Raw genomic sequence first — 23168 nt, forward strand, 5'->3', positions numbered from 1 at the left:
TAACACTTGGACACTAATATCAGTATATCCACACAACTGTCCTTCCATACTTCCACCAACCCTCCTCCGCGTCACCCAATACCCAGTCCCTCTCAAGGTAACGCAGAAATCCCCAGATCGTCCCAATCACATGGGCCTTGGATACATATCCCTGACAAGCCCGGTGGGTCTTATAGCGCCATGCATGATGCCTGCCTATTTTAGTAGACACTACGGGGAGCTTGGCTAGGGGGCTTGTAGGCGAGGACGGGATTGGTGGGTGTGGTATTAGGGATGGGCGCAGGGACTGTCTTTGAATGAATGGGTACTTGTTCTACTGGCTCTGTGGGTGCGTCAGAGGCGGGGGTGATCGGTGTAGGTGCGGGTGCAGGTGCAGGTGAGATGGGGTGGATCATGGAGGGGAGGAGACTATACTAGGGTTGGAGTGGTTGTGGATGGTACTGTAGTTAGTGGGGTGTGTTTCATTGGGTGTGGAGGAAGGGGTGTTTCAGCGTTGGGGTTGTACAGCGAGTAGTTCTTGTTGTAACTGTAGCTATGAGATATGTAAAGATCACAGTAAATGCGTGCAAGTGTCCTATGTTACATAGGTAAAGCAATCAGTTATCTACGTTGACTTTTACAGTGGAAAGAAAAGAAGTAAACAAATTAATGACTTCGTTTTTGCATCGTATTGCACAGTTCTATCGTAAGTATACATCATATCCATCATCGAGTCCATAATATACATTTTCTCAGAGACAGTCAAACCGAAGACTGTACGGCCAAAAAAAAGAAAAAAAAAATAAAGACAATGGCAATGACAAAGTGACAGTGATAATGATAGCCATGAATAATCAATCCAACCCACCCATATACAAACACCACCGAAGACAGAAAAGCACCAGCCAATGCAGAGAAGATCGTCAAATCGTACAATGGTCAAAAGAACCAAAGGGAGGGGTAAACAAGCCACGCAAACGCACGACAAAATAAACACAAATAATAGGAATGATAATTATACAAGCAATGGGGTTCGTAACAGACATGAAAGGCTGCAAGCGAGAGAAACATACAAGACAGCCCCCATACACACAAATACAATATGCTTTTTGGGTGTTTTGGTGTGGTCCAACGCAAGACAAAAGCCCAAAAATGCCGTGATGGAGCATGGATCAGAAGTGGATCGAATGGCGCCAAGGGCATCTGCACACGTCAGGAGTATGGGAGTATTGGAAGGAGGGTAGAGAAATGAGCATCGAGTGGTAGAATAGATGCGTCATCTCTGTGTAGCGGTATTCGATCGACGACGTACGATCGACGTACGATCGACGTCAGCCGAAGGAGGGAGATGGGAATGACGTCAGTGGTTGTCCGGGGTGGAAAAACACAAGAGAAGAAATGTGTTTGGCGGGAATGGAGTTCAGGCCACAAGGCCGCAATCCCATCCCCCACCTCCCCGGTAGGGAGCGAGTCCCGAAACGGAAGCAGATACCGACGATCTGGAAAAGATGTGGGGCGCTTACTCAATCGGGGGTGGGGCTTGACGTCATGGCATCCCATGTCAGAAAGGAGAAAGGGTTTGGATGATTGCTCCCATTCGTCATGGTGATGCTGGTCGCGGAAAGCTTCAATCCCTTCCCCGGCGTCGTTGCTTACCAGGCCAGTCTACTTCGGGGTGCACCACACGCATGTGTCGGGTCAATGCATCGTTGCGACTGAAGGTCTTTTCCTCCGTGCAGAGATGGCATCGCACCTTTTGCTTGCGTGCATTGTGGATCGTATCTTCATGCCGAGTAAGATCGTACGGCCGTGAGAAGATCGAATTGCACGGCTTGCCAGTAGATGGGTTGATGCGCTCACACTTGTGGGGACCAGCCTGCGAGTTGCGTAGCGAGGTATCCCGAGTGATCAGGTGACCACCAGGGGTCGTTTGGCGATGCGCCTCGCGTTTGTGTCGCTGGAGCTTGGCGGGGGACTCGAATCGGAGACTGCAACCATGGTAGGTACAAGTGTAGGTGCCTCCGTCAGACGAAGTGTTGGTGGGCCGAATAATGCTTTCGTTGACTGGCAGCTTGGCCTGGGGAGTCATGGTACCCGACTGCAGCTCGCTACCCGTGGATTCCAATCGCGAAAGCGAGGCAGGGAAGTCCGGAGTTTGCTGCAAGAGATTCGACTGGGGATGGCCCTGCTGGTAGAACTGGGGCTGCTGAACACTGGAGTACTGGCTGGGGAAAGCCTCCATCGTGGACATGGCCGGGCGCATGGATCCCGAGCTCTCACGGCGTAGACCAAGGGCATCGCCCAAGTTGAAATCGGCCTGCTGTGGTGGGAAGAGCGGGGGCATGGCGGCATCCGCGCCTTCATCCAAATCCAATACCGCATCCTTGGGGGACATGGTCTTCAGATCGGTCGGGTTTCCGGTCGAGGGAGCCATGCTCATAAGATTCTGAGGCATGGGCACGCTGGTGGCCATCTGCAGATCACCGGCAAAGGGGGAGGTCTGGCGGAAGGGTGAGCGCTCGCGCTTGATGCCCATCGCCGGAGACCCAGACCGCGCAGACATGTGGCCCTGGCTGGCAGCTTGCAATCGGTCGGCAATGACATTGCGTGGGTTCAAAAGGTTCGAGTTCATCGGCTTCACCGTCTGCTGAGGGGCAGCCATGATGGTGGGGTTGAAGAGCTCGTCTTGGTAGATATCGGAAATCGTACGGTTCAACTTGGGAATGCCGATCATCCCACCCTTATTACCAACGTAGTCTGGAGCCGGGTCGAAGCGTGAGTACTCGTTCATCCAGTAGTCAATGTCAGAAAATCGAATCTCACCATTGGTCATCGTCTTGGAATCATCTAGCTCATCCAGACTGGTCTGTGGGGTCACAGGGGAGTTATGGCTGATAGTTGAGACCGAAGGAGCCAGTGAGTAGTCGCCCTGCTGCTGCTGCTGTTGCTGGTGCTGCTGGTGCACGGGAGACTTCTGGTGCCTTTGTTGCTGATCCATAATCGCCTTCCTCATAGCGGACTCCGCATCGACATTGCTGCCATCCCAAGTAGAGGGTTCGTAGTTTTGGAAGGAAGCCGTGAGGAAAGAGTTCTGGATGGGAGTTTGCACCGGGGTGGGCAGCGGCTTGGATGAGCTGTCGGATCGCTGATGGCCGTGGTTGGCGGAGATCGAAGGACCGGAAGGTGCAGACCGGGAAGACGCTGAGCTGGGTGACGTCTTTTGGGGGAATGGAATGCGGGAAGGACTCAGCAGCTGCAAGTTGCTATCCCAGCCCTGGTTGCTGGCAATCGGTTGTTGTTGCGCCAACATTGATGTATAATATTGCGAATATTGCGGAAGATACTGCGATGATGGTGAAGCAGAGCCCTGGATGTCAAACGACGGGTTATAGGACGACGCCGGGGTCATCGAAGGAGCCCCGAAAGACTGGCTATCGGCCGCCGCCGTTGTCGGAGGGTACGGAATTGAGAAGGTTGGGGAGGATAAGGTCGGTGAAGAAGGCGCGGAAGAGGGCGGAGAGGCGAACTGGTTGAGTTGGGCGAGAGGATTAAATTGCTGGGTTGGTTGGTAGTGGAAAGGTGGTTGCAAGCACGACGACTGTTGTTGGTAGTGCTGCTGCTGTTGCTGTTGATATTGGAAAGGGTTGTCGAATGACTCGGAGTGTTGATCGTCTTGTATGAAGCAGTCCTCGGGATTGAATGGATCGGTGATGAGACCCTTACGTGGGTACATAAGCATTATGGTATCACGTATGTTGGGAGAGGACGTCAGTCGAGAAGGGGGGATTTGCCACCGGGGGATGGCGAGCTCCTTTTATACTGTGGAATTCCGACGGGTCAAGATCCGAGAGTTCCCTGGGCGATGTCTCGATAAGGCCTATTGGGAAGTGGGCGGAAGTGATCGGTGGGAAGTAAAAAAATGAAAATGGATGGTTCGCAAGCGAAGAGTCTGGAAACGTCGAGGGCAGGCTCGTGATCGAAGTGACAAGTGTTGGTATGGAATGAACCTTATTATCGGGATTGGGTGCTGGACGGTACAGTCAGGAAATCCGGGTCTGGTTCTGGGAGATGACTCGATCGGAGGATGAGTCTTACCGGAGGATGGGGGATAATGATTTGGAATATAAAAGATTGAAGTAATCAAGAGGATCGGATAATGATGAATAATGTGGAAATAGTTAATTGAAGGGAAAGGGAGAAAGCGGATTTACACGGCGGGCAGAGGCAGTCTTAAAGAGGCAGTTGAGATGGGCGTGAAGCCCATGACGTTTCGCGCTAAGCAGGGGCCACTTACATTATTCGAACCAAAAATGCTATTTTTTGGGGGGAATTTTTGATTTTTTTTTCCCATTGTTCTTAATAATTCTTGAATTTACGAATTTTATTTTATTTTTATTTTTGTTTTCGTACCCGTTCATGCGGACTGCTCATTGGACTACCGGACAACCCCGACGAGCTGGTGTACTGTCACGAGTAAAATCCTTAACGGGCTAGTCCCGATTTGGCCTTAGCGGTCACTTCTCGTACGATACGTGACGGCCGTGAAGGTCAGGTTTCTCGGCTCCACTGATCGTCCGGGGGGACCGTGCTGGGGTTGTCCTCTTGTTCCCTTTCCCTCGCAGAACTGGTCTGTCACGGTGGAGAGGTGGCTTGCACTGGAGACAGCCATATTACCCACTGGACATGGAGAAGAGAGACTCTTACTGCTACTGTAGGAAATGTCATTGGAGTAGATCCGCGAAGTTGGGAATCAGAATTCAGATCGGCCGACGAATAATGACCCAGAAGGAGTCATACTATCATCAGTCATACCACGGTGTACATCCCTCTGTGTACTACTTCCCTGGAGAGAGAATGTGCTAGGTATCCATCCCGTGTACACTTTGGGTCGGGACTCTCGGGCGAAACAGCCCGAGAAAGATTGGTGATTCTTCTTACCAACATCACTTAGCAAGCTCGGCCTCGACAGATCATGACTCCGATTACCATTCTAGATAGGCCAAGATAAGGTCCCAGAGTGGACCCCGAGCAAAGAAAAGAATGGTCTGGGAGACATGCTTTCCTGCAGGACCCGGACCCAAAATTCTTTAGCGGCCGAATCGGGGCTCCAATTTTAGGATTTATCCCCAAGCCGAGTAGGGCTGAGCCACACTTTAGGGTCTGTCACTGCGAACTGCTGCGTTGTTTCGTTGGGCCGCGCGTGACTCAGGCAGAAATTTTCTAACTGCCTCTTCTCGCTAGTTTCTCGGACCATGAAAGATCGTTTCTACCGTGTACATGTCTGTACGAGAATATACTTTATGCAATGACAAGACCAGTACATTTATCAGCACTACAGTATTTCTTGAAATCAATTAGTATTATTAAGGATTTCCAATCTTACTATTTTTTGCGCTCCGTACTCCGTTGGTTGAACCCTCGCTATCTCCGGAGGATCGCTGCAGCGAACAGCTGTCTCCCCCGACACTAGCCACACCTCAGCTGCTGCGCCACCATGTGGCACTCCCCTTGGATCGAGCTCCCTGCATTTTTCTGGTTCTCGTTCTCGTATGCAGGTATTCCCCGAGTCCCGGTTCTTTCTCTGGGGTACGCCGATTCGGGCAGGTGCGCATGAACTCGGCCGGCGAATACTTACTTGTTTAATCCATGTATCTTGTTCCCTTTGTCTCGTCCACCTTCTACCATTCATCCAACCGGCGTTGGGGAGAGTCCCATCCGAGGCCAAATGGGCATGCCAAGCCTCGTTGAATGCGGGGATCAGCTGACTCGGCCGTGGCATGAGTATCAGCTGACCAGTGGGTTGACTGGTTCATGTCTACTGTGGTCTACGAAACTAGCGAGTTGATCAAGAAGCTAGGCCTTTAGTCGAGTCACTGAGTCACTGGATGCGGACACCTCCGTTGGTATTGTAGGAGCCTAATCACGGCCCTTGGTCTCTTCGGATCTGGGTTGGTGGGTTTCTTGGAAGTCTGGAGTGGGCAAAATAGTGCGGTATGAGCTGTGTATGCGACCTTGCTTCGCCTGGTCGTTTGCTTTTCCTTTGCTGCGAGCAACGTGATACCCCCAGGATTGGGTCACATGGCCCGTGGCCTGATAGTGGTTATAGTGTTGGTCGATCCTCTGTACAGTATTGTCCGTAGACACGGGATCTATGACTATCGTATGCTAGTACGATTTAGTTGGTTAGTTACTCCATATTGCCCATATTGCCTGCGCTGACTCCTACATGACTCCCAGCTTGGAATGAGTAAGAAACAATCATAAAGACACCACATGATTAGTTTTCCTTGCTATGATCTGGAACGTTGACTCAGACATCCTAGTACAGACTAAAGCTAGCGTGGTATTGTTTGTTGGGATGGGAGTCCATAACAAAGGCATCAAAGCCAGCAGGATAAAATCAAAAATCAAAAATCAAAGTTTTTCTTCTCTAATCCCTGCCCACATTCGGCGACCTGCCGATCGATGGGCTGCTTGTCCTGCTAGCGCCGACCTTGTCTGCTGGCTGAGCACTCGTAGCGCGGAGAGAGTTCAAGCGTACAGCTACAGTATGCCCAGCGCGGGTTACAGTAGGATCTTAGCGCCCGATGAAGATCTGTCGTGCCCTGATCCGCCCTGAGCCCTGGTGCCCAGTTGTATTGCAGCGGAACAATTTACAGTAATCAGGGCCCGAGTGGCTTGTGCGAAGGTATGCTCGTGCCTGGAAAAGGATTTACAAGATCTTTGCTGAAATGCGACCGGGGAAATGTCCTCCGATCGGGGGAATTCACATGGCCGGTCGCCTAATTCCTACTGGAGTGGATATAGTTGGCATCTGGCAGCTGGCATCTGGCAGCTGGATGCATGTCGGATATATTTCAGATCTCGGATTGAGACAATATAGCCACGGTAACCCCATTCTCTTTAGCGGGGCGCTCTACATACTCGAAATGGCCATGTGATACGAGATAAACGATGAGAAAGTGTTTTGTAAGCGAGGATGCATGCACCTCGCACAAGAAGAATGGCCCTTGTTCCTGTCGACCGAGAGGTCCGAGGCCGAGTCTAAGACGAGTTTAAGACACTCCAAAAATCCGACGTTCTTCCGGGCTAAGTCCCTACCTAAGTCCACGGTCGGCTTTTAGCGCTGACGGGGCCACGATCGGGGCGATCTGGTCGGGTCCGGGGTGCCGTGAATCGTTTCGTACAGTGCCGACCAGATCTGGCCCGAGTCGGCCCAGCAGGGATTATTATAGAACATTAAAAATTAATGCCTAAATCCGTATTACATCTAAGAAAATCCTTGTCTTCGCTTAGATCCCCGTACCAACTTCTATCGCGAAGATCGTGGTCTGGTCCGTCCCTTTTGATCTTGGCGGCCCTGCGGCCGAGATCCCACTCCATCCTTGTTAAAGACGGTTCTAATAACTTGCTGAGAGATCCGAGATCAGAACGTGGCCTGTCGTCTGGGGAAGTGGCAAAGCCCGAGTTATGGTCGGCCCACCAGCCCCAACACAACCCCAAACAAAATGCGCAATGCACTGGTCATGGATTGGCCCTACACCATATCCATCACATACTCTACACACACCACCAGCAAAAGCATAGCACGTAACTGTACCGGGCCACTTCGCAGACCCCTCCTACGTCGGTGGGATGCGCCAACCTTCCGTATTAGGACAACCTTCAAAGCCCAAGAAGAAAAAATTTTCACTGGCACACGGCATTGTAAATCCGGGCTCACTAAGCTGTCAGCACCTTAAACAGGCGCCCGAGTTGCCGGTCCAAAAGGGAGGGTACGAGAGGGAACACTCTGCAGAGAAATATTTAGAAACAGCCTTATCGCGCTAATGCAGGATAAAAATTTTTTCACTGCAAATGATTGGCGAGCACACCTTTGGAATCGGTAGGGATGCTCAGCCACAACGTGTATGGTACCGTATTACCCGGATACACCGTGACATATCGAGGCTAGTGCGTCGTATCGTAACTGGGTATGTGACCACCCCCTTTTGGGCTGGTGCATGTTCCCCCAAGCCACGCTAGGGCCTTCTGGAAGCCTTCTAGTGCGTGCCGACATTCCGGCACCGGGATTCTCCGCTGCCCATTGAGTTGGCAATCCTATCTAAGTATAGCTGCATGAAAAATTTTTCCCTGCTGCATGGTTTTAGGTTGCATCTCATAGGGTCTTGTTGGTCAGATTAGATTGTCAATGCGACTTGATGCGACTCGGTATTACTGCTTTGTTTGTCTGAGGAGATGGGTGATTCGTGGAATTTATGGGCTTCTGCGCGTTCCCGGATGATTCCGATGGTTGGATGTACCGTACCAGGTCTCTCTTGTATGCTGATTCTGCGTGCGACGGGCTTGCTTAGCGACCCCAACCAAATGGTATTTGATTATTTTTACTTAAGTCAGAATGAAAATTTCGACTAGCTTCTGGAACAGTCTTGGAATGATGGCCTGTTGAGACCATGCAAGGGCGGCTACAGAATGCTGGTTGCCTATACTTGGTGATTCGTATACTCTTGCTCAACTATACAGCACGAAAGGGTCAATACAAAATTCAATACACTACCAGATCTGAATACTCCGTATGGAACTTGTCTCGACAGCACAGCCCCATGTAGGTTCATACTACGCACGTGGCCTTTGCATACCGTTGAAAAGTGAAAGGTCCACTTTCACGCTTGTCAAGACGGCTGCCTCGCTCAATGCCCGTTTCCCGGGGACTACTCAGCACGTTCCATTTGACGGACTGCCCGCCCGGTCATTGCGTGTCCCATCAAGATCTGAGACAAGATTGGATCTTATGCAAATCTAGCGTAGTCCAATCACGGCTGTCAGCCTGATTGACTGACCGGTGGGAAGGTCATCGCGGGTATCTGATAGGACTGTAGCTGGAGGGCTGTTTTGGTTGACGTTGGTAGGATCTTCTTCGGGGCACACTGTGTTGGGGTGGAGGGGCCTCTCTGGGTACTGTTCTTGGACTCGACTGAGTACTGTCATATTTTGGCTGAAACATTTGACGAGTCGTGCGCGTGGCCTGCGGACTTGGAGGGGACTTGTTCGCCAGGCTTTCATGGTGTAAAAGGTTTGGTTACACAGTTTGTTACGCACGAGGTGATTTGAGGCGAGGTTGATCTATGCGGTATTTCATGCATGTCAGAAGTAACAAGTAACCTTGAAGAGAGTACATCAAGTTCAGAGTGAGTGGTGTGACGTGTAGAGGTGTATCTTTCTAGAAGGTGGTTTGATGGAAGTATTAGAAAATAGGATCGGATGATTGTTGGAAAACCAGATACAACTTCCTTCCATTTCGGGAGTTGCTGCTCCGTTTGCCTTTGGAAGGCCAGATAGAGGACATTCTCATGAGTGAGGCTCATACCTCCGGCCAGGAAATGGCAAGGTGACCAGTCTGACTGTTTGATAGAGATTCAGTATTCTATTCTCATCGCCACGACGGCATCACTTGCTGCTAACAAAGCCATGCTAATAGTGAGCAAGAGAGCAGTGAGTAGTGGTAAGGTTTCTAGAATGACAATTTGTAGTGACGCGATAGCTAATGCACCGGCAACTAAAAGAGACCCACAATTAAAGTTCTCAAGGTGTGTATCACAGCCTGAGCAGTTAACGAAGGGGTAAAGTTGTTAAGGAAATGAAGTTATGGAGCAAGAAGCTTGCTAATAGCAAATGTGATGGCTTATTGATAGAAAATTGAGAGACGTACTTAGAGAATGAGACTTACGTTAAGGTAGTTCTCTTATACGTGCTAGAGCAGAGTAGTAAGACTCGGTGCGAGTCGGGTATTGGAAATGTTGATTTACTTCTCCTTCACTCGCTAAACTCTTTATCTCGTCATAAAGCCTAGTTTAAGTTAGACATGGGCAGGTAGTTCCTTGTGTGTAGATTCACCGGCCAAGTGTGGCTGGCTTTGGGGGACCTGAATCCTGAAAATCAGTAGGATGGTAGGTATACGGACTGGGTTGGATAGCACTCATTCTCCGGGACATCAAGAAGACAGAAGATATATATGCTGGAGAACGAGACAAATGGAGTAGTGGTATAAGATGACTCGAGCTATGTGAAAGCCGTAGGACATCTGAGAGGTTTTCATCGGATATCCATGAAGATATCGTGTGACAGGTGCTAATACGCTGACCGACGGCGATCAAGACCATCTGAAAGCGAATCCCAGTTCTGATTTACTCCAATGAGAGAATTATCAAGGTTAATAGTTGGTTCAAAGAAGATTTTCTTAGGGAAAGGGAAGATTGCAAATAGCAGAATCAAGTCGCATGACCTTTAAAATCCGTAATTGAGTCCATATATTCGTTCTAAGGAACCTGACAAAAGAAAATTCCCTGGACCGAGAAGTGTAAGTGAAGAAAGAATAGAAGGAGATTATAAAATACAATGACCACACCACCGCTAAACATGCCACTAAAACCTTCCATTTGGTCGATCAGCCTGCTCCATCGACGAACGATAGTCATGATTCGACTCAACGGTCGTCTCAATCTCCGTTTGCGTAAAAATCTTTCCATCGGGAACGATAATCCGCTCCTCACTCGAGTTATCTGCCATGGTAGCTCCAATTTGTGTACCCATCGTCATATCGTCCCTGCCGTTCATCGTGCCCATAGTGATATTGTTCGGATCGGTCACCTTTGTGAACCCGGAGCCATAGCGGCGTGCGTCGGGAGTGCCGTCCCAGGGGCCGTACTTGCGACCGCTGCTGTATTCGCCGATGAAGCGGGGTAGGAAGCGTGAGGCGATGGCTTTGAAGGAAGGAATTGAGGCGGCGAAGATGCCGATGTTGGTCTCGATGACGGACCAGTACATTGCGCCGCTGATGGCGTAGGTGTAGTCGGCTGAGGTGAGCATGGTAGGAATGTAGGTGATTCGGATGATGGAGGATACACAGGCGCTGGCAGGAAGTATATTGTTAGTTTATAACCTGTGTTTGAGCCAGGGGCATGGAATGCTGGGAGGCAGTCGCTTACAAAAGACCCAGACAGAGAATGAAAATGAGGGCGATCTTTTGCTTTTGGGGCATCTGTAGTTTGAAGATGACCCTGATAGGGAGGGTATAGGTGAGGAGATCGGTCAAGATGTTCAGACCGGCGTTGGCGAGGTAGAAGATGTTGATTTCAACACATTTTCCAGATCCAGTGCCGGTCCATGCCTTGCTGATCGGGTGGCATTGGAAGGCCGCAACAAGAACAAAAGAGGTAGCCTGACACACGATGACTATCATCATCACGTATGAGATTCGGGTGAGAAAGCGGTCTCCTAAACGAGTATAGAACCAGAGCACAGATGTTTTGACGAAGCCGAGACATGCGAGGTAAAACATAGAGCTCAACCATACGGCCTAGAGTATGTTAGGTATGGACATATTATGGAATGCATGTTTCTCATACGAATGAGTAGTCAACAAGCTTGCTCTTATCAGTATACTTGTAATGTTGTCCGAGTCCATTTTCGACGGCTATTGGGGATCAGTGCCTGCTGTTCTATAAACGGATATGGAAGCCATTACATACCGACGATGGTGGCAGCAATAAAAGCCCATGCTAAGCACTATTATTCCTGTCAGTTATCTTATTCAGATTGATCAGAGTGATGCTTTCGTACACAAGCTCCGATGATGAGGTCTAGCGAGACAGTTAATCAGTATATTCCGTTTAATAAAATGATTACCAGCAAACTCACAGTCATCGACTCCCATCTTTCCCAGAACATAGATGCGTGCAAAGAGCCTCAGGGACAAGACAATAAAAGTCAAGACTGCAAAGGCCAAACAGATACCTACGACCGTCGGACCCTGAGATCCATTGTCACCTGTAATACCCATTGTGATGGAAAGATGATGAACGACTGAATGTGTTGAGAAGTCGGCGAAGAGAAAGTCCAATCGAAATAACACTCAATGAGTACACAGCATCAAAATATGCTTGCGAAATACCCTCTTCTTCCTCTTCTTCCTCGAGGGCCAACACTGGGACAGTGAGAAAAAGAGAGTAAAATTCAGAAGTATAGAATCCAAAGACTGGGACAGGACCGAAGAAAAACAAAGCACCAACTACGCCAGTTTACGACTTATTGTTCTCGACCTGAGATGAAAACTTGAAAATGGGAAAAGCAAAACTAAAAACCACAGGCCTGACTCCAGATCCCCCTTTCAGCCCTAGTCGAGGAACAAGCCAATGTTGCTAGTGTGGGCATGGTGCATGTTCCTCGCAGGTTCTAGATCCACCACGTATGTCCCAATAGCAGCGTCGGTGGGGATTAGGCACGGGACTACCAGAAGTAGGCAAACTGTCAACGGCAGGTTGTCGGAGCCAGGCGACACGTTGAAACATGTATAACATCAGGAGTGCCGATCAGTGAGGTAACGCTAATGTCCGCCCGTCATTCTGCCATCGAGAGTATCCTTTTCTGCATAGCTACTCGGTACATATGCAGAAACGGGCCAAGTATCGAGGCATCAGGTTTTAGAAGAGGATCTACGGGCTCTAACTTGCCGTTTCAGACGTGCAGCAAAGAGAAGGGGGAAGCCGTCTTTGTTCATTGCGAGAGCCAACGAGCACAGAAGATCGCGGTTTTCCCCTGTCTTAAACTTCATGGTCCACTGTCGACTTCCCAGATCTTCCATCTCCTCTTGAGGCTGAACCTACCAGACATTGCTTATAATTTTAGGGCAATTAGTATGGACTTTTAGTTTGCAAAGATTGAGAAGCGCGGTTGTAGCCTTCGACTCTACTACTTAGGGAATAGTGAGAAAGAACCATTGGGGCCAGTGTTGGCCCCAGTATTAGCACGAAAAAGAAGTGGGGATGTAGCAGGGATAGCTCAACGCCTTCTCGTATCTTTGCCGATAAAGGCGTACATATACTTTGTCCGGAGTACTCCGTACTCTGGACACGATCGTCCTTTGCTAGTCTGTTTCAGAGCCGAACAACTCCCGGGTCATAGTACAATAGTCTTTGCCTGGTCCGACTGCTAATTACTAACTCAAATCCATTTTCAACCATGTGTCGGATCGTTGTTGATAATAATAGCTGAGATGAAGGCGCAGAAATCACCAATGCGTAGGTGGAGAGTACCCTCGGCTGATTCTATCGATGGGGACAGCCACGGATCTGCGCTTGATAATGTGGATAGAGTTATGTATTATTTAAGCCGGAATTGTCGTCTGGATTCTGGATGCTGATGGTGATCCTAATTATTTAGAAGAAAGTATCACAGCCAAGCTACTCCGAGAAACAATGGTATTCGATTCTACGAAGTACATTTTTGGAACAAGCTAATAAATCTCGAGGAGAACCTAACTATTCCAGTGACAAGGTTATTGGCTCGGAAGCATGGCCAATCGGATTGATGTGAATGAGTAATAATCGATTAAGATTTTGCGAATTCATAACTCAAAAACTAAACTTCAACTGACAGCTCGCCGGGCGAGTTTACTACCGCTAGTTTACGATTTATATGGCCCCCAAACCTTGTCTTCTGTTATCTTGCTCCTCACTTTTCTTCTCCCCTCACTCCGTCTTTCTTTCCTTTTTGTTTCTCCTGTCCATCTTCTTCCACGGCAACCAGAACAGGACGTCGTGAGGGGTCGATGGATCTGCGTGCACCGGCGTTTCATCTTGTGGCGCTCCGATCGCTGCCGTTCGCGATGTCCCGGAGCAGCGCGAACAGCCAGCAGACAATTTGCCTTCCGCTAATGCCCCCTTTCTCCCACTTGAGTAACCCTCCGTAACTAACTACCTTGAGATCTGCAGGCGGGCCCGTCGTCCCCTTCCGAGCCGTCCTCTGGTGGGGGAGTAAGCTGGAGAAGGGGGTGCGTCATCCAATAGGTCCCGTTCCCGGCGCGTCAGCGCTAAGCGAGATGAGAGCTATGTAGACACGAATCCTTCGAGCTGGCTGGGATCATTGATCAGCTTCACTGAATGAGGGCTTTGTCTTCGCAGCACACTGTTTGATGGCGAGCTTGACGATCCGTGTCGACTCGGCTGCATGTGAAGCGCCAAGCGACAGTGACAGCTTTCATTATTTCCTTGACGAACCTGCGTGGACCAGCAATAGCTGGGATACTGACGTACAGTCGGTTCAAAAAAAATAATGATTCACCTTCGGAAATCCCAATGGCTCGGATATGCCTTCATCCTCCTCGACGGAAATGCTCCGAGGGCCCAGGCTCCAGAAACCATATTCGCTCGCACTGACGCCCTAGCATATCTTGTTGGGCCCCTCGGAAGCACGGCGAGGAACTCCTCGACTGTCCGTCCCCGTTCTGATCTGCATTCGCCAAGTGAAAGCCCAGCAATCATGGGGCTAATCATCGATCAGGCTATGATACCAACAAGCCCTGGCCAATAACTAACTATAACTTTTGGACGGGCGAACGTAGTACATAGTCCTCTCTACAGGGTACAGAACTACTAACTCTCATACTGCATTGCTGTTAAGTTCTAAACAATCGACTCCATACGTTACTACTCCACGTTCTAGACCCCGTACATGCGGGCAAATTGATTTTATTGACCGAGTACCAGAAAACGCGATTGAGGGCAGAAGAATCCTTTCGCGATCACTCATTGACGCTCTACGAGATATTCATCCTGAATAACTTCCCCTACGTGTGAACTTGTCATATTTACCTTGAAGCCTGCACATTCATCTCCATGTTCCAAGCCTCGACACGAAATCACCCGCGCGAGCGAGGACTGCTAAAACTTGCCGGGTGGATCCCGCCGCGGGACTGTCAAAGGTCCACCCAAGCCCTAGCCTGATACCAAATTCGGAATAAGGCAAGTTAAAGGCGCATTGTTGGGAACTTCGGGGTACTTAGTTCCAGCGTAGTGCTACGTGCGTACACAAGTTTCATAAGTCTTCGACCACTGTAGTGTCACGAGGCACGAGCCCTGCCTATGGACGCCACGAGGATGATTACTGCTGATCATTGTCGAATGTCTCCTCACTCTTGGATAATGAAGCTGCTGATCGGCGGTCTGGACAAGAATGGCTTTCTTTTGCCCACGGACTTGGGAGAACAGAATCGAACTTCGAAAATTATTCATTGTCAACTGGCTGGTCCACATGGCCCTTTGATTCGTGACAGCACAGGCTTCTCCAGTCTTTCTTCCAAGACAGACGGTGATCCTTGCCTCTTCAAACAGGCGGAGACAATTAGTACCCATGTCTTACATTATTCATGTTGAGCTGAGTCAGGTCGAAACGCTTTGCTCAAACTGAGTAAGGTCTCGTTCGCCAACCAGGCGCGATGGAATCACATCTCCACCTCAGTGCAGGACCAGATCTCGCTCAGACTAATGCACCGTAGCGGGAGGAAAAACAGGAGAGGAGGCTCATCCAGGTAAACTTCAGGTCGACGCGGCGATCGCAATGGCAGCCGTTTAGACCTACAGTAGTACTCTAGTGTGATGCCCAGACTTATCCTTAGCTTGGACATCTGTCCTTCGCAAAGCCATTGGCCTACTGCCACTTGTGGGACATGGACGGTCGTCCAGTACCGCTGCCAATGATAGCTTGTAACTTACTATTCAATCATTCAATGAATGGCCGTTCAATTGGACAAGAGGGGCTACGCTTGGAGAACACAGTAGTAGCTGCGTGGTATCTTGTTGATCTTTATTCTGGAGGGGGAGCTTTTCTTCTCTCTTCCTGTGAAACATCTCCCCATCTCAGATGCTGGCATTTGATTCGAATTCAGCACTATGGGTCTTGCAGAGCATGCGCTGTCACTGGTGACAGTCACCAATATCCTTTTGTCTCTCATCGCCTATATTATTCTGAAATTTGTTTACCAGATCGTGCACTATCGCTTCTTCCATCCGTTATCGGCATTCCCTGGCCCTTTCTGGGCGTCGGTAACCAGATTTTGGATCGCGCAGCAGAATCTCCAGGAAACCGAGTATTTGACCGTCTATGATCTATCCAAGAAATATGGTAGGTCTGAGATTTGATCAGCTGCTGAATATACAATTGACTAATGATGATGTATGGAATTAGGCCCCGTTGTTCGCATTACACCTACCTTGCTGCTGGTCAGCGACCACTCGAAGCTCCCCGAAATCTACCACCGCAATGCCGACAAGACCGGACATTATATCACAGGTAGCTTTGGCGAGACGGAGAGTCTGTTCAACATGAGATCCCACAAGACGCATGCGCTCTTCAGAAAACACATTGCGGGGCCTGTATGTGGAACAGATCTGACCAGTTGCCGCTCGAATTGATCGAAGCTAATATTTGAGTGTAGTACAGCTTCACCAACATTAAGAAGATGGAGCCATTGATTGATGCTCGTATTTGCGAATGGAGCAATAAGCTTGAGGATACTTTTGCCAAGACTGGGGAGCCTTTTGACTTTGCCTGGTGGGCAGTGTATGTTGTTCTATATTTTCCACCGAGTACGAAATTACTGACCCTCTATTCAGGTACATGGCCTACGACATTATCAGCGAAATCGGCTTCGGTACCCCCTTCGGCTTCATCGAAAAGGGCGAAGACATTGGCGGATTGATTCAAGGTTTCCACGATGGTCTTCCCCCCTTCGGCTTCCTCGCACGCATGCACCCCTTCACCTCCTGGATGAAGACAACCTTCATGAAATACCTCGTCGCCACGCCGCAGGATGACTCCGGAATCGGTGTTTTGATGCGCTTCCGCGACCGCCTGATTCAAGAGCGTCTGGACGATATCAAGTCCGGCAAGAAGATCGATCGCATCGACCTCCTGCAGACCTTCCTCGAGGCCCGCACCGAGGACGGCAAGCCCCTGGACCTGGAGTACATTCGTGCGGAGGTTCTTCTCGTCCTGCTAGCCGGTGCAGATACCACCGGCACCGCGTTCCAGGCCATGATCACATTCCTCTTGTCGCACCCCGAAGCGTACGAGCGCATGATGGAGGAAATCGATACTGCTACTCGTAAGCGCCTTCTTTCCGATGTACCCCAGTATGACGAGGTTCTTGAGCATCTGCCTTTCTTCGTGGGCTGTGTCAAAGAGACGATGCGCTTGTGCCCGTCTGCCCCGAACATCTTCCCCCGATATGTGTCTGAGCCTGGTCTGGACTTGTATGGTAAGTGGGCGCCTGCTGGAACGGAGATCTCCTGTAACCCGTACTTGGTGCACCGTGACCCGGCACTGTATGGCGAGGATGCGGAGTTGTTTAAACCGGAGCGGTGGATGGATCCAGAGAGGGCGAAGCTGTATAACAAGTATAACTTTGCGTTCGGGTATGGGTCGCGTGTGTGTTTGGGACGGGACATTGCGATGATGGAGCTGTTCAAGGGTCCTTTGCAGGTAAGCGCGTCGGATTTAGCTTAAAGTAGGATTGGTCTTGTTAACTGTGGTCTCTAGTTCTTCCGCTCTTACAAGCCCGAGACTGTGAAGGATAAGCCTGAGCCGAAGTTTGTGGTCAAGGGAGGTGTCGGATATTGGAGGGATGTGTTGCTCACCATCTCCAAGCGGCCCCAAGTCCAGCGGGAGTGATTGGTCTGGAGAGGCAGATTTGTGTAGTTCTTGGAGTTGAGATTATGGCATACATCTTGACTGCCTTGTAATGACTCGTATGGATAGTGTTGAGACCTCGGTGCTGAAAGTCTGTGGAGCAGGCAGGGGTTTTCTTATGTGGCATGAAATGGACACGTCAATGAGATATTGAACTCGATTCGATCAACCCGAGAGAGAATATTGAACATGAAAACGAAATTATTTCACGTGGCTTATCAAGAGAGTATATAAAAACAAAATGATCCACACATTCCACCGTAAAGCTTGTGAAAGTCAACAATAGGTGCTATTATCATCGCTTTTTGTATGCACCATAGGCAAGAAGACCATTTTGAAATCGTCAAAAGTAAACAACGTAGCCGATCATGCAGAATTGGTACCCATGACAGCATCCTACGAAGGAGAAATGTTAGTACTGATTCGGGCCACTAAGAATCATCGTCGGGACTTACTCTGGCAACATGGTACAGAGGAATGATACCAGTCCAGTGGATGAACTGATTCACGCCTTGGCCGACAAGAACCTCCAGACCGGGGATAGTCTTCCAACCGGCATCGGAAGCTAGTTGCATCAACGCAGTCACTGCAGGCTTGTATGCCATCTCGAGCAGAATGCGAGGCGATTTCTCCGAACCGGACTTGCCGATCAGAGCACCGTCAGCCTTCTGGGCGCGCTCGAACATATGGCAGAGAGTCTCGCGCATGGCAGGGTCGACGGGCCGGTCAGCGGGGATGGTGCCAACGGCGACCTGGGGGACGGTCTCCAACTGCTCGTGGTTGTCGACGACACGAATGTTGTAGCTGGTAGGGAAGGTGGAGACCATGCCCTCGAGCTTGCCGGCGGTGCGGCCAACCACGTAGATAGGGGAGAAGCCCATCTGGTGGAGGGCATAAATCGCGGCGCGGGCTGTACCGCCACCACCGATCACTACAGCGCTTTCGGTGCCAGTGGATCCGTACACTCCTGCGTTGCGGAGGACCTGGACCATGCCCTGCCAGTCGGTGTTGTAGCCGACGAGACGCTGGGGCTTGTCGCCGTTAGGAACGGGGACGATGGTGTTGACGGCACCGATGATCTCGGCCTCCTTGGCGACTTCGTCTAGAAGCGGCATGATGTCCAGCTTCAGAGGAATGGTGACGGAGGCACCGCCGAAATCGGGAGCGTGAATGAAGTCCTTGACATCCTCAACGTTGGTGGTCTCGAGACGGCCATACACGTGAGGAAGACCCGCCTCTACAAAAAGGGTGTTGTGCAAGGCGGGAGACCGGGAGCCAGAGACGGGCGATCCGAAGATGGCAAACTGCTTGGCCTTGATCTCGCCCATCAGGGCGAGACCACGGCGAATTTCGGTCGCAGACAGCTGACCAGGTGCGGCCTTGAAGGGGAGGCTGGGGTGGGAGACGGGGGTCATGAAGCCGTTCAGGATACGGCTGAGTTGGCCCTGGTCGCCCATGTTGATGGCGATCAGCGGGACATCGTGTGCCTCCTCGGCCCAGTTCTTGAACTTCCGCAGAGCAGTGTTGTCATCAAGGCTCTTCGCAACGCCGACAAGCTTGATGATGTCACCGTACTCCAGAGCACGGTTGTAAGATGGGATCCAGGACATGTTGGCCCAGGACAGCTTGCCTTCAGGGTCGTGGTGCGAAGCGATGATCTTGGAGTGGCCCTTCATCTCGATGACAGTACGGAGCATCTCATCGGGGAAAGCGATCTCAAGATCGACGAATTCGCAGCCTGAGCGGAATGCCAAACGGTACAGCGCCAAGGCAGCATCGTGGGCATCGTCAGGGAAGCGACCACCCTGGCTCTTCGTCCGGATGGTGAAGATAATGGGAAGGGAAACACGACGACGGAGGAAAGACATCTGCTCGGCAACAAAGTCCACAGAGGGAATATCACTTCCCGAAGCGGCATCCTTAAGCAAATCAACTCGCAGTTCCACGGCATCAGACCCTACGCAAATTTGGCGCAAGAGGTCACCACATTCGCGAAGATCAGGCAGGGTGAGCGAGACAAAGAAGGAGTGCTTCTTCTTCTTGATCTCGGCGAGGTTGTCTTTCCGGCCGGTCACGACCTGCATGAAACGCTCAAAGTCCTCCGAGGCCAGGGCAAGCTCCGTGGAGCTCGAGTGCTGGCTGTAATACTGAATGTTGCTGCACTCCTGGAACCAAGGCTTACGACGCAACCACACGCCCATCATATCTTCTACGTAGGCCGGGCGAGTCTTGTCGATCTGCAGGAATTCCATGACCTGCTTAATATCGCGATTGATAAGAAGCACATTGCCCTTGTTCTTGTGATAATCCGCGAGAAGCTTGCGTGCCTCAGGAATTTCAACAATACCGCCACCACAGGCAAAGACATACCCGTTGGGTCGGTCATTCATCGTCCGCTGAAGCAGTGCCAACTCTGCATCGCGGAATCCCTCCCAGCCACGCTGCTTGATTATGTCCGGGATAGTGAGGCCTTCAGCCTTCTCCAACTCGGTGTCAAGGTCGATGAAAGGCCGGTCAAGGCTCTTGGCGACCCAGTTGCCGGAAGTGGTCTTACCGGCACCGCGCATGCCGATGATGTAAACGGAAGCACTAACTCGCTCCTCACGACCAGAGGCAGCCAGTTCCTCCTCCTTCAGCTCCTTTCCTTCGAGATTGACACCGAAAAGCTGCTTCTTGGTGTCCCACCAGCCGGGCCAGGTCTTACCAACGCACTCCTTCTCCAGAATGAGGGTTGACTTGGGAGCCACTAGTGACAGAACGCTGAAACTGAAGGCAACACGATGGTCATCGTAGCAATAAACACCACCTGCAGGCTGACGAAGGGTAGATCGATCAATACCGTCGATCTCGAGACCGTCATCATGCTCACGGCAAACGACGCCGAACTTGGCGAGCTCATCCTTCATGGCCTTGATACGGTTGCACTCCTTGACACGCTGATTGGCAATGCCGTAAATGCGGGTAGTGTGGTTCGAGCCCTCACCCCGAGCAACAGCAGCAAGGACGGAGGCAGTGAGGAAAGCATCGGTCATTGGCTCCATGTCCACATTGGGCAGGGGTCGAAGAATGCCATCGGAGGGTCCTGTGACAGTGGTGGAGTGGTCCAACTGTTCAACAGTGCAGCCCATGGGGCGGAGTACGTCAACAGCGAATTGAGCATCACCTTGCAGCGACTTGGAGCCAATGTTGGGGACTGTGCAGGTGGTGCCGGTGATAGCAGCAATGGCCAGGGGGTAAGTAGCAGAGGAGGCATCGCTCTCAACAACGTACTCGGCGGGGTTAACGTAGTGGCCTTGAGGAATGTGGTAGGTGTGTTCCTCGGTGGTGGACTTCTTGACGTCGATGCCGAAAGACCTCATCATGGCGGTTGTCATGTCGATGTACGGCTGGGAGATGGGCTTGCCACCGACCAGTCTCAGGGTCACGGGCTCCTTGGCGTAGGGAGCGCACATCAACAGCGAGGACACATACTGGGAGGAAACCTTAGCAGCCAGGTTGATGTTGCCACCAGCAAAGCCACCAGAGGCAGTAATCTTCAGAGGCAGACTGCCCTTGCGCTCCATGTACTCAATGCCAGCGCCGTTCACGGTCAGAGCATCGACGAGGTCACCAATGGGCCTTTGCTTCATACGGTTGTTACCGGTCAGGATGCTCTCGTTCACGGTGCTTGGGTTAGCAAGCGTAGCCACAGTAGTCAAGAATCGGGAGGCAGTTCCAGCGTTGCCCAGGTACAGCGATGAGGGACTAGCGGTGATCTTTCCACCCATGCCGTTCACTACAAGAACCTCACCCTCTTCCTCCCAAGAGAAAGTGGCGGCTCCCAGCTTCTCCAACGCATTCAGCATGACCTCGGTGTCATCAGAATGCAGCAGATTCTTGATACGGCAAGTACCTGAACCAAGAGCGGCAAGGACAAGAGCGCGGTTAGAGATACTCTTAGATCCAGGGGGGCGCATGTGACATTCAGAGTCTTTGGCACACCAGGGTGCACCTCAATACTGGGGGCCAGAACGACACCAATGTCTTCATTGGAGACAACACTAGCTTTGGGCTCGTAGGTGCGTCCAATGGCGGACAGAAGGACAACCTTCTTCTTGGGGCCGTCGTTCTTCTTGTCCAGGGCCATGTTGAACAGGAGCTGGTCCACAGAGCAATGTTTGTCAGCAGTAAGCTTCCGTACTCGCGAGTCCTTCATAGATGTGGGCAGGCCGTAGGCGGAAATGCACTTGACAATACGAGCAACAGCAACGCCCTTCAGAATACCGAGGTGACGTGCGAGCTCAGCTTCCTTCACCATACCGATGGCAACGCACTCTCCGTGGAGGATCTGAGGAGTTAGGATGGCCTCGATGGCATGGCCGATGGAGTGTCCCCAGTTAAGGAGGTTGCGGAGACCACCCTCACGCTCGTCCGCGGAGACAACGTAGGCCTTGTGACGAGCAGAGGCCAGAATCCGAGCCTTCAGGATATCCCGGATACCATCGAAACGGCCCTGGCCGGGCTTAGCCTCACTGCGTGCGGCATCGAGGATAATATCGGCATTGTCTTCCAGCGCAGTAAACTCCTCTTCGCTTGAAATAGCAGCAGTTTTAATGACCTCAGCCATGCCGTTAATGAACTCTCGTACGGGAAGTGTCTCGAGGAACTCGAGATCAATATAGATCCTTGACGGTTGCCAGATAGCACCGATCAAGTTTTTTCCTAGAGGGGTGTCGATGGCAGTCTTTCCTCCGATTGAGGAATCCACCATCGCGAGCAGAGTGGTGGGGACCTGCACATAACGGACACCGCGCATGTAAGTTGCCGCAATGAAGCCAGTCAGGTCACCAATCACACCACCACCCAATGCAATGACTACAGTATCTCGGCCACATGGCGGATTCTGGCTCAGCATCCAATCTTCAATATCGGCCTTGGTCTGTCGAGACTTGGAACTCTCTCCAGGTGGGGCATGGTAGACGAGCAAGCGCGGGGCAGGTGAAATTGAGGCAGCGGCGGCTTCGAAGGACTTTTGGAAACTCGGCGTATAGATGGATCCGAGGTTTGTGTCAGTGATAAGGACATAGGTGGTCGAGGGCAAGCCGCTGAGCAGGTCCTTTGCGACGTAGTTGCGCCACAGGCCGAAATCAGCGACGATGCTCTCCCGACCCAAGATGCTGATCTTGGTGGGCTCGGTCATGATGGCAGGCGAGGATGGAGAACAATTGGCAATTGAGAAATATGTTCTCTACTCAATTCATGCTGTGGTTTGTTAGTCTCTCGAATTTCTTGAATTGACCTCTCGGAGGATGTGTTATTTCCCCCACAAGCGGAGCTAGTAATGCAAGGTGCGCACACAATGGAAATGGATTGCGAGAAGGTAGGGAATCGAGGCTGGGGCCGAGTTGGAGGGAGGATTGATCGAGCTTACCTGCAACCGTGGACCAAGAGTCAGCGTTTCAGCCAGCAATTGCGACTGGCCAGGAAGATGCTTGTGAGTACGACTGACAGCGTGACTCAATAATTCTTGTGCCCTCCGATCTCGCGGCAGTTCTGCTCTCACCGCCTTCTGACTCAGTGCGGGCCACTCCGGCGGCGGCTCAGCTTTTATCATTCTGGGGACTTGGACAGGTCATGTGCGCATAAACTATAGAGATCGACCGGTTAATGAGGCGGATTATTAGCCT

The 23168-nt window shown here is 51.0% G+C and overlaps 4 protein-coding genes across 4 annotated transcripts; 1 reads left to right on the top strand and 3 right to left on the bottom strand.

The window, feature by feature from the left end:
• Window positions 1-1606: 1606 nt before the first annotated feature.
• N7458_007042 (stress-regulated transcription factor RPN4) lies at window positions 1607-3718 on the bottom strand (the record flags this gene model as incomplete). Its single annotated transcript, XM_056910424.1, has 1 exon — window positions 1607-3718. One exon carries the CDS (start codon window positions 3716-3718, stop codon window positions 1607-1609), a length of 2112 nt encoding a protein of 703 aa, XP_056766128.1.
• A 6683-nt stretch (window positions 3719-10401) lies between these two features.
• N7458_007043 (putative integral membrane protein Pth11-like) lies at window positions 10402-11818 on the bottom strand (the record flags this gene model as incomplete). Its single annotated transcript, XM_056910425.1, has 6 exons — window positions 10402-10888; window positions 10965-11335; window positions 11385-11452; window positions 11508-11544; window positions 11599-11618; window positions 11677-11818. 6 exons carry the CDS (start codon window positions 11816-11818, stop codon window positions 10402-10404), a joined length of 1125 nt encoding a protein of 374 aa, XP_056766129.1.
• A 3886-nt stretch (window positions 11819-15704) lies between these two features.
• N7458_007044 (cytochrome P450) lies at window positions 15705-17484 on the top strand (the record flags this gene model as incomplete). The annotated part of the gene is made up of 5 exons (XM_056910426.1): window positions 15705-15936; window positions 16000-16187; window positions 16250-16374; window positions 16428-17295; window positions 17353-17484. The coding sequence occupies 5 exons, from the start codon at window positions 15705-15707 to the stop codon at window positions 17482-17484; spliced, it is 1545 nt and encodes a 514-aa protein (XP_056766130.1).
• Window positions 17485-17868: 384 nt separating this feature from the next.
• Window positions 17869-22681, bottom strand: N7458_007045 (pentafunctional protein ARO1; the record flags this gene model as incomplete). Its single annotated transcript, XM_056910427.1, has 3 exons — window positions 17869-17898; window positions 17958-21377; window positions 21437-22681. The coding sequence occupies 3 exons, from the start codon at window positions 22679-22681 to the stop codon at window positions 17869-17871; spliced, it is 4695 nt and encodes a 1564-aa protein (XP_056766131.1).
• Between the last annotated feature and the right edge of the window lie 487 nt (window positions 22682-23168).

Source organism: Penicillium daleae (genome assembly GCF_028827525.1).
Source record: "Penicillium daleae strain IBT 16125 chromosome Unknown utg000006l_segment0_segment0, whole genome shotgun sequence".
Classification (NCBI taxonomy): domain Eukaryota; kingdom Fungi; phylum Ascomycota; class Eurotiomycetes; order Eurotiales; family Aspergillaceae; genus Penicillium; species Penicillium daleae.